General features: G+C 39.6%; 1 protein-coding gene across 1 annotated transcript; it reads right to left on the bottom strand.

Annotated features, from left to right (window-relative positions):
- Positions 1–1,720: 1,720 nt before the first annotated feature.
- Positions 1,721–4,715, bottom strand: SOST (sclerostin). Its single transcript, XM_009877197.1, has 2 exons — positions 4,496–4,715; positions 1,721–2,142 (listed from the first exon to the last, which is right to left on the bottom strand). Exons 1-2 carry the CDS (start codon positions 4,713–4,715, stop codon positions 1,721–1,723), a joined length of 642 nt encoding a protein of 213 aa, XP_009875499.1.
- Positions 4,716–10,981: the final 6,266 nt, after the last annotated feature.

Below are 10,981 nucleotides of genomic sequence, written 5' to 3'. Positions count from 1 at the left end.
TAGGAGGGAAGACTCTCTTCCATGAGAAATGTCATTCATCGAAGCAAAAAGTTCCAGGATGGAGTTTCTCTAGAGATGTGTGGGTTCCTGTGAAAGAATTAAGGACCCTGACACTCTCTGTCACAGAAATGGGAGTAGTCTGATTATTCTGCATTTCACTGGCTTTGCAGCAAATCAGCTTAATACTACAGCTGAAAATTAATGAGTCTTCCTATAATTAATCATTGTTTCTACTTTATTAACAGTATTTCAAATTAAAAATAACAGACTAATGTTTTTAAAGCAACATTACTTCTCATTCTCTACAAGGAAAACATCGCATAAATAATTTATGAGAAAAAAATAAATATGTAATTCACTCTCTGAAACAATACCTTTACTCTCTGAGTTCTGGTCCCACATAAAATAATTGGAAAATCTATCAACATTGCAAATGTCCACAAATGATTTCAGCATAAACTCGACAGAGAAAATAAGAACAGTGAGTAACTGCCTTCTTCCCAAGCTGTGTTTATCATGATACTAGGCTTAACATTTCTACAGGATATATACAGCATGTGACTTTCTAATAATATGTTTTAATGTAAAAACACAAACCATTAGTTTGAGTATTGAGAAGGTAAATAAAGGAAATTTGCTGTCAAACTAAGGACTTACCAAAGTTGCACATGCAAAAGAGTTTTCTAGAGGAATTAATGAATTTAAAATTAGCAGAGGCTCACTTTTAATGCAGAACCAGCACCTTACTCCCGGAACTTGGCTTGCACAGTCTTAGTACTGCAAAGTGTGGCCAGATAATCCAAACTCTACGGAACATAAAATGTAAATTGAAATGTCTACACCAATACTAAAGTCTGTTGTGTTCTAGAAAATAAGGAATAATCGGTATACTTTATGCTAAATTATGCTCATCATTAGCTGTTTACAGGACAAATATGAGCAAAGTTATCAGGTTTGAGAGCAGCATCCATTTTATAAATCTGCTCCACATAGCAGAATCTGTTTAATTGTTCCTGAAAAAAAGTATTGTCCCTAAACCAAATATGGCTTTAGTTGTCAAATCTCAGGTTTGACTCTGTTGGTCCTACAGTATTAGAAGTATGAAATATTTGTCACACTTTTGAGAACATGAGTATCACATTTTGATTTCTGTGTTTTAGAAGAAACAACTGGGGCAGGAGGACATCCAATAGGATGTTAATGTCACAACAATCTGACTTCAGTCACCAAAGCTGCTGAGATCCCTGCTATCACTAGCTTTCTACAACTCAGTCACAGAGTGGTAACTCTCATGCTGCTTCCTTAATCACATAGTTGTCCTGCATTATGGCACTTATAAAAGTAGGAAAGGGATCTGAGTGTTCTTTTCACATAAAGTGAATAGAACGACTTCTAACAAACTGTATTGTCACCATAACAGCTTCACTGTCCTCTGCCTTCCTACTTGTACAAGCCACATGATCTCATGTGAATCTCCAAGGTGTACCTCTCTTCTGAGACTGTGTTGAGGTGTTGCTACCTCCAGCTCGGTTTATCTCATTCTCTTCTCAGACCATAACTACTATAATCTGACAGATTTTTGACTGTGAGCCTTTGACCCATCTTAGCAGAAGGAGTTGGAACCTACTGCAGTCAGAACTTCATGCTGTGGCCTGTGAATGCCATTTGGTGTTTCGTAAAATATCCAGAACTGTTAGGCTGTATCAGTCAGAACCACCTTCTAATAAGCGTTTTCTAACTCGTGTTGGTTAGATTTGCTGCTCCTGGCTCTGGAGAGACGGGGCTTCTTGTTCTTCTGAGGCCTGACAGTTTCCTTTGCGAAGTCCTTCAGCTCAGACTGGTTGTGGTAGCGAGTATAACGCTTGCATTTGCAGGACGTGACGGCTCGGAATTTATAAGTCCGAGTCTCTTCCTCAGGACAAGCCATCTGGATGCGCTGCGTGCGAGTGTGAGCAGGGATGCAGCGATAATCCAGGGCATTCTGACGCCACCACTTCCCTCTACCAATAGAGTTGGGAAGGAGGTGTGAGGGGACACACTGACCAGAGCAGACCAGTTCCTTCACGGGCTTGATGCTGCGGCAAGGCCCGTCTGTCACATAGCGGGTGGTTCGCATTTCTCTGCAGCTGAAGGCGGAAGCATCTGCAAACAAGAAACATATTAATTACTGACTGCTTTCTTCCACATCCTTGAGAAAGCATTTTTTTATTTCTGTAGCAGATTCTAGCTCTGAGCTAGATACAAGCCGGACATCTTACATGTAGGTATGGTGCTTACAGACACGGTTTAGTGGTGGACCTGGCAGTGCTGGGTTAACAGTTGGTCTCAATGATCTTAAAGGGCTTTTCCAACTTAAATGTTTCTCTGATTCTAAGATCTTGAATGGCAGATTTTGGGAACTGCATCTCCAAAGACTCACTCATGCAGCTTCTGAATATTTGGCTGCTCTAGTTATGAGACCCTTTAATAGCAATGTATAAATTGATTAATAAAATTCTTCTCTTGCCACTAGGTCAGTTCCATGTCAGGGTTGTGCAGGTGGGCAGTGAAGCTTCTCAAGTGTAACCCCAGCAGCAGTGGTTATTTCATAGGAAATTCTGGTGGGACTCTCCTGGCTTCCTATTTACCTGTGGGCAAAACCTTCCCTCATTGCTCTAGTTTAACTCTGTTGACTTCAGAGGTTGACTACAGATTTAAATCAAAATTTTAAACAAATAGGGTGTTCCTTAAGTGATTTTTAATTAGCATAATGTGTTCCAGGTTAGGGAAATATCCAGTAACAACCGTGCTAAGGAATTCTCAGTCTTCAGGCATTAAGTTTTCCAGGTTTACTACTCTCTGTGATAATCCTACACGTCCCACGTAATTTCCTTCGGACAAGAAGAGGCATCTTCTGGCTGATTAGGAACCTTACAGTAGTTCCTCTCCCCACTTTTTCTCAGTGGATAGCTGTAGGCAAAGGAAACATTAAAAATACAAGATTTTTCAGCATTAAGGAATTAGAAAAACTTTCCTGTTTTAAAACCAGACTTTTTCTGAAGGTGTCCCATTTGCCAAGTGACATGCTTGGCTACCTGATGTTTTTGGAAGATACAGTTTGATTTTTGAAGGTGTTTATCAAAGAACTTCATCTGGAATAACACATTAATGTTCTCCTTCAAGTCAAAAGGATAGTTTCAACTGATGAACGCTACTTGTGGTGGAAGTCCTCACAGGTTAGCTTAGAGAGAGAAGGCTGTATCTGTTAAGCCCATTCTCCTTGCTGTACACAAGGTGTTCCCTCCTTGGTACATCAAAAGAATTGTGACCCCCTCAAGTCACTAGTGATGGAGTATTATTAGTACAGACATTTTTATTTTTGTTTTTACTGTGAAGCACAAAACCATGATTTTTAGTGGTAAGATTTATACTTATCAAAGCACAGCTAGCAAGATTTCACTTTTAAAAGCTTTGACTGCATTAATGAAATTAAATGATCCTTATCATAATGCTGTAACAAAAATTCTGACAACTGAACACTATGTGCACTTAGTCTCATCTTCTCAAGTTTCCTAAGCCTTTAATTATTGTACCCCATACCACATAGGCAGATACGGTTGAATATATGGACATTTGCCTCAGCTATGAAGGTTTATTTTCTGTGCATGCATCCTGTATCTGCACAGGCTCCACATACTGCAAAATTATTCATGCTCTGGTGCAGCATCATGTGTTCCACAAAGGTCTGGCCACTTTGGATCATAATTTTGATTCCTTCTGTTAAAGATATTGAAATAAGTGTGCAAGACTGTTGCGTATCTTGAATAACTGTCTGGTCTCCTTCACTCTCTTAAGCAAATGTCCTTTCCTCTTAAAAAAAACCCACACGTATCAGTGGGACAGATTCCTCCCTGTTGATGTCAGAGTAGTAAGAAGCTAAAAAATAAAGGTATTCAGGTGTAACAACAAAAGCGCCCTGCCTTGATCTGCTGGTGGTGCAGGGATTCTCCTTGGGAGTGCTTTAGTAGTTCCTAACAGCTTTTTGGGCTGCTGGAATATAGCTTAAAATCTGGCTGTTGGCAAAAGACAGTGAGCAGCACACTCATCTAGCTGAATGCAACCTCCATGCACTATTTTTGCTGTGTGATCTTAGACATCACTAGTGTGACCCTAAATATTAAGGATTTGTGTTATTATCTCCACTGCTAACCCATGGCTCCATCCTAACATCAGTGAGAGAAAGATGGCTTGTCATATTTCCTCACAGTTCTTGCAAGCACAGAACACAGAGAAACTTCAGTATCTTCTACAGGTTTTCTGTATTGGAGTTGTGTCTGCAGAGCACATTGTAGTACTTAAAATAGATAGATGGATAGATAGTTTGATAGATAGACCACATTTTTCAACAGCAAACTCTAGTATATCCTATCACATTAGGTTCATACCTAAAGGCTTTAACAATATTGTTTTACAAACGTAGGGTCCAAAACAGTAATGATGATGTTATTTTTCTTACCGTTAGCATCTGGAGCTTGTTGTATGTGTCTTCCTCCATGCTTTGCCTGGTTCATTGTGTTGTTGTTGCTGAATATCTGCTCCATTGGTGTTTCTGTATTTTCAGGGATCTCAGGAATGATTTCTGTAGCATCATTTTTAAGCATCTGCCACCCTTCCAGAGATTGAAATGCAATCTGTATTAAGACATAGAGAGAGCACACAGCCCAGGAGACCTGCATGGTGGCAGCTCAGAGATTATCTTTTCAGCACCCTGACAGTCTCAGATCCCAGGCAAGGGCACATTATTCCCCTTTTTAAAATCCTTTTTAGAATCAAGCCAGCCAATGACTATACCAAGTGGGAAGGGCCAGACAACAACTCACTCATCTCAGCTCTTGTCAGTGTGAAACAAAATTGGTGTGTGGGGGTGGGTTAGTGACAATATGCTACAACTTCTATGTAAAAACTTACCATATGTGCTTCATTTTTACGTCTGGCAACAATGGTGACTGACAAGACCAGGATAAATTGCGAACTGAAAAGGTCTTCTGCAGTTTTTTCTAATAATGGCATAATTAAAACCTGCTTCTACCTGCATATTTGAATCTTCAGCCATTGTCTTTTACAAAGACATTGCACTACATTCACAAATGTACTGGAAGAAACAGGAGAGAGTTTCTTTTCAAAATCAGAAGTTGTTCTATTTAGTTTTCTTTAAAAAATGGGCTCCTTGGAATACATTTGTTAGGGTAAACACAGCCAGGATGTTGTACGTCGTGCTTTTTGATGTGCTCTTTTTCACATTTTTATCACTTTTAAAGAAAAATAAAAAGCATTTGCTTTAAATTCATTGCATACTACTACTACTGCTGACATCCAGTGCAAGTGTTGAATATACAACATTTGTTTATTTAAAACACAGGAACATGACCAGACTGATTTCCATTCATGATGCAATCAAAAAGAGAGAACTGATGACCTCATGCCTAGGGAGCCTATGCCCAGAGTGTCCTCATGCACGTTTTAACATCTCATCTGTTGTATTCTTCTTCCTTGCAAAATTAAGGTGATAATGGTGATAGTTTCTTTGTCTAAAGATCACATTCACTTTCACGCTCTTTGCAAATGATGTCACCCTAAATATGTTACTTGGAAACCATCTCGGCTTTTAGTAAAGTTAGATACGAAGGTAGAAGAGATTTGAAAGTGACTTGCTCTGACTTCTTCCTGCTGCTGCAAGACTCATGACCTAAGGCTTGCATTCCATTCTGTTAGTTCCTCTGACATGGCATGGAAAAAAAGTGTCAACAAATTTAAAGTGGAGGTGTATTCTCCCTTGGTGTGACCTTGACAGTAAATAATAGATTTAAACAATGGCAATGAGCTGAGGACATTTCACCTCTTCAGTCTCACACACACAGACACAACACACAGCAGCCGCACTAGCAGCACCGAGTCCGATGAGCTTTAGCATACTGGCTCTGTACAACAGTCCCTTCCTAAAACCTGTAATATATTGTAACATACTTTCTCTCCCACCATTTCTCTCTGCTCAGAATTATAGAGATAAGTATTCTTGGAAGAGTATTCCTTTCCAAATATTCCAAAGGATCTCTAAAAGCAAATGTGCATTGTCTTGCATACACTGTTTCCCTTCTTCCTTTCCTTCAGCGCATATCTTGTGCATCCTACCATCTCAGAAACTATTCTAGTTTTACGGATGGATACAACACAGAATTTTCTTTTTACAACAATTTTTTCTCCACGCACAGTCAGGATATAATTTTTTTAATACAGATCGTTGTCACATAATTTGCCTCAGATATGCTGATTCCCTTTTCCTTATAATCATCATAATCATCAGCAGCATTGATTATCTTTCATTAATAACTGCCTCTTTTACTCAAACCAGCGAACAATGGTCTCACAAACACAAGTAACCCATACACACAGCCACTGTAAACATTTCTCCAAGCATAATTTTTCTCACTTATGAGTAAGTCTATTTTTGGCTTAGAGCTACAGGTGAAATCTATTTAACAGCAAGAATATGCAACTGCACAGGGGTATCACATGATTCTGAAGAAATGACATACATCAGCTTGGAAAGTTGTGGAACGATCTTGCAGATTTTGGTTTGAGATTTTCTTGGTTTTTTCTCTTCAAAGAACAGGCTGGACTGCCATTATTAAGTTCTACTTGAAGTTGTGTACAGTGATCTCAAGCTCTACTTTCAGGCCTTACAATACAGCTATTTTTTCTTTTCTTTGGAAATACTGACATGTTATCTTCTAAGGAGCCTCAAAGGAATAAAATTGGGTATTTTTATCAAGTGTTTTGGGTTTTTTTCTTTTTTTTGGCTCTGCTTTTTTTAAACTGTACAAATTGGGAAGGGTGACCAGGAACTAAACAAAGATTTTTACCTTGGTATTATTCTTGTCAGATAGGAATATCACCATGTATCAGTATTCACCAGTTGACCTCGTCCCAAGTGAGCTCACGGCTTGTGGCAGAAAACGCAGAACAGGAGAGCGAAAGAAACTGAGTACTGGTAATCACTGAACCATTGGTCATTGCCATCTATTCACTACCCTATTTACATGCCTTCAGAATTGTATTAATCTATCAAAGCTCAGTTTCTGCTAATTTCCTTTCATGTAATATCTACCTAGAGAATATTTCCAAAAGCTGTCATTGTCAGTGTAGAACTGCTACAGAGAACCACATTTACAGTAAACAATTGTCACATATAACATAAAAATTTCCCTCACATAGCCTGTTTAAGTAATGAAACAATCCCTTCTATTAACTGTCTTAACATTTATCTGTACTACCCACTGGGAGAAATAAAACCAAAAAAATCTATGATAGTAAAAATCTACAGCTATATCCCCTGGCTTAAAACTTCTTGTCCACAAGCTAGGAGACCTTGATAAAGCCTAATAAAGTCAAGAAAAGAATCCAGATCCCATAGACATTCAGATTCCTCCTACTACAAAAACAGTATTTCAAGTCCTGTAGCTGCTCACCTGCTCACAGCACTTTCTGCAAGAGAGCAAAAGGACATATCAAGGACACTTTCTGAATGAACCCTCACCCAGGGTGAAACTGAGTTTGGATCCTCTACATTCAGAACTGGGATGCCACTTTTGAGCTAAAAATCCCACCAGCCTTAGCCCTGCTAAGAAGGAATCAGACATAGTAGGGGAGCAGGTACAAGGAGTAAATTAGCATTGTTCACTTAGCCTGAATCTGTCGCTGCTGCTTTCTGGACTCAGACTTCTGCCCTGACGTGCTTGCATTGCAAGGCTGTGCTATGAAGGTAGGCATATATAAACCAGTTTCTGAAATCGGTTCTGTCACTTCTAACTGCTGGAGCTTGCTATGCACTGCCTTCTGCCCAGATCTGGGCCAAGGGTGTTCTGTGAGGTACCCAGAACTGGCCGTGTGCAATTGAAGCTTACGCGTATAATTTACAAGTGTCGTGGGTTAGGGCTGGGCCGGCCACTAACACGGACAGATGCTCTCTATCCCCCTCTTCCCCGCCCCAAACGGGAAGGAAAAGGGAATGAGGCAGAGAGACTTACGGGTTAGAGAAGAAAAACTAGAACAGCTTTAATGAAACAATAAGAGAAATAATGGTGAAATGATAAAGAACTACATACCGATACCAACCCCGACTCCCTCCCCTAATAGCAATCCCCACTGATGCTGCAGAGCAGGAGGCACTCAGGAGGGCTCAGCGGCTGCGGGGAGCTGGATACAGGAGCTGGATTCGGGAGCTCAGGATGAGGATCAAAAGCAGGAGGTCAGAGGAGTCCTCTCTGGACACCGGCCATTGCAGAAAAGGGCGAAACTCTTGTTATTACTCAGTTTATACCAAATATGACGTATACGTGATGGAATACTCTCGTTGGTCACCTGTCCTGTCTCTTACCCCCCGGAGGTGCAACCTTTTACTTCCTTGTGCCCCCTCTTACTAGCTCACACCCCTAGTGTGCACACAAGAGCCAGCAGTGGCCTTGGCCACTATAGGAATAAATATCAGCAAGAGCCTGTCTGCATCCCAGTCCCAGGCAGTAACTGTGAACATCAGGTGTTATCACTGCCAGTAGCAGACAGTGTCTGCAAAATCATGCTGCTGACTTCAGAAAGTGCAGACTTTTACAAGACACTAAACTGGAAAGTAAAAATCACTAAAGAGAACTGGGTTTTTAGCTAAACCCAGGACAACAGGCTGCCCAGGAATACACTTTAGGGTATGTTCAAGAACTTGTTTGCTTCTCAGTTATTTTTCTAAGATGCTTCTAAGGCACCTTTGCCCAAGGAACTTTTATCTAAGAACTTTGCTGAGTCAGATATTACCTTGTGAATATATCGGTCTCAATGCTATGACATGATCTCCTCCAAGTAGCCAAGAATAAATGGAATCTTAGTACTCTCCCACTAGAGACCAGCAATGCACTGATAAATCATTCTGCTGGCCTGCCTTTTCCAGTGGTAAGACAAGAATACATTAGAGTCACACAACAGCACTGTTCAGGGATGGAACGATGACTCTGTCTAGCGAACAAGCCTACAGCTCCATCTGGTGAGTCAGCTAGCCACTGACCTTGGCACACTGGAATTGAAACTAAAAACCACAACCCAACACTTAATTGAAGAGATGAACAGGACACCAACTCACACAGACATATCCCTAGAAGATACCTCTCAGGTGTGCTCTATTTTCGGTTTTACTCACTGGCAAAGCCCAGATATTAATTTTAGAAGCAAACTCTGTGCTAAAAAGTCAGATTCCATTAGACAGTCCCTCTGTGCTAAAAACATTACAGTAAACTAGCAGAACAAATTTTAAAAAGAAGGGGAAAAGTCCTATTTCTAGCATCAGAGTTTTAATTAGATCTGGACAACAGAAGACAGCTCAATTAAAATATTTAAATGACGAAAACAGACAATGCAAATATATTTTGTTGTTCTTTTCTCAGCAGGAGGAAGATATATTTTATGACACAAACCTGTTTTTCAACTCGTGGAGCATATACACAGTGCTTTTCATCTTCAAAGCCTTTTATGAAGATTAATTAATTAATTCTCACATCACCAAAAGAGGTAAGCCAGGCATACTCATATTGTAGGAGAAAAACATGTTCAATACTAAGACAGGCTTGACATCCAAAAGCCACCAGACTATGGCTGCTAGTTCTGAATTTGGATGCTGTTAATCCTAAATGCGAAATAACTTCATGAAATCTTCACTTTTCAGCAGTGACATATTGCAACTTCTCTCATGAAGTATTTTCTGGCAGTACCTATGGCTCAGAGTGGCGTGCTCGATATATTACTTGTCAACTCTGCAGTCTCAGCTGCAGCACCAAGGGATAAAGAAAATGTTATTTTCGGTTTGACTCTTAATTTTTAGTTACAAACTTTTCTCCTGCACTTATGCAACAACCGAGAAAGATTTAGTTCAGCATGAGTAGAAGGTGAATTTAGTTTTACATAAATGATCATTTATCTGGACTTTCTTCTTTGTTGCTGCAAAAGGTTGATAGCTTCTCACCTCTAGTCTTCACACTGCTTCCAACTTCCCTAACTCTTAAGTACAAAAAACCCCAAGCTATTGTTTTTTTCTTTCATTGTGCTGGATTTAACATGGCAGATATCTCTAGTGCTAGCCCCACAAAAAGTACCACGCTGTTATCCAGGACAAACATATTAATTTAAGTCCAGACCACACTATTTTGGCTATAGCCTAAAGGTTTCAACCCCAAAAAGATAGTGTTGCTATTTGCAACAAATATCTGTTTTCAAAAATTCCTTCCCCAATTAGCATGCTTGTAAGGAACACCTCCCAGCAAAGAGCAGGTGCTCAGTAATTTCAGAAGAATAAAAAGTATTTCTTCCAATACTTTCTCAAATCATATTACACGGAGAGAAAGCTCTCACTTCCATTTTTCTACAATTTTTCTTTCTACAATCACAAAGAGAAATTTTAAAGTATAAAGTGCAGCATTATGGATTAGAGGCGTACAAGCTCTTCTTGGCCAGCTAAAATAAGCAGAGGAACTTGCGACATTACTGTACTTAAACAGCAAGATAAGACTGGAAGAGGAAGGGTATGATCTATTAATGGAGCAGGTCTGACACGCTAAGCACTTTTAGTCTACTCCAAGAGCAGCGTGAGAAAGGATTTCATTCCTGAAGCACCTGTCAGTAACTCAAAATAGGATATGCCATCTTAGAGCTCAATTTTTAAAATCAGTTCATAGCATTGCCTTATTTATTCCTCTCCATCCTCATCTTACAAAATATTTGTTAAATCAGTTTTGTTATACTGATATAAATGAGCCCGAGTACCACTGAAGTTACCACTAGAATTGAGCAGTGTCCTAAGCATTAAAAGAACATCTTGAATCTAAGAACAAATACCTGCATGTCTTGATTTGTCAGTATTTCTTGATACCAACAAACACAAAAAACATCACCATATGGTAAACATATG

The sequence above is a fragment of the Apaloderma vittatum genome, unplaced genomic scaffold (assembly GCF_000703405.1).
Source record: "Apaloderma vittatum isolate BGI_N311 unplaced genomic scaffold, ASM70340v1 scaffold12949, whole genome shotgun sequence".
Lineage (NCBI taxonomy): Eukaryota > Metazoa > Chordata > Aves > Trogoniformes > Trogonidae > Apaloderma > Apaloderma vittatum.
This window is presented reverse-complemented; position numbering and strand designations above follow the sequence as displayed.

What these genes read in the sequence shown, in the direction of transcription:
- SOST (XM_009877197.1), bottom strand. Translation starts at nt 4,715, where the DNA reads ATGCAGGTCTCCTGGGCTGTGTGCTCTCTCTATGTCTTAATACAGATT. An exon ending in ACAAGCTCCAGATGCTAACG is followed by an intron (nt 2,143 to 4,495) that starts GTAAGAAAAATA and finishes TCTTGTTTGCAG; the next exon opens with ATGCTTCCGCCTTCAGCTGC.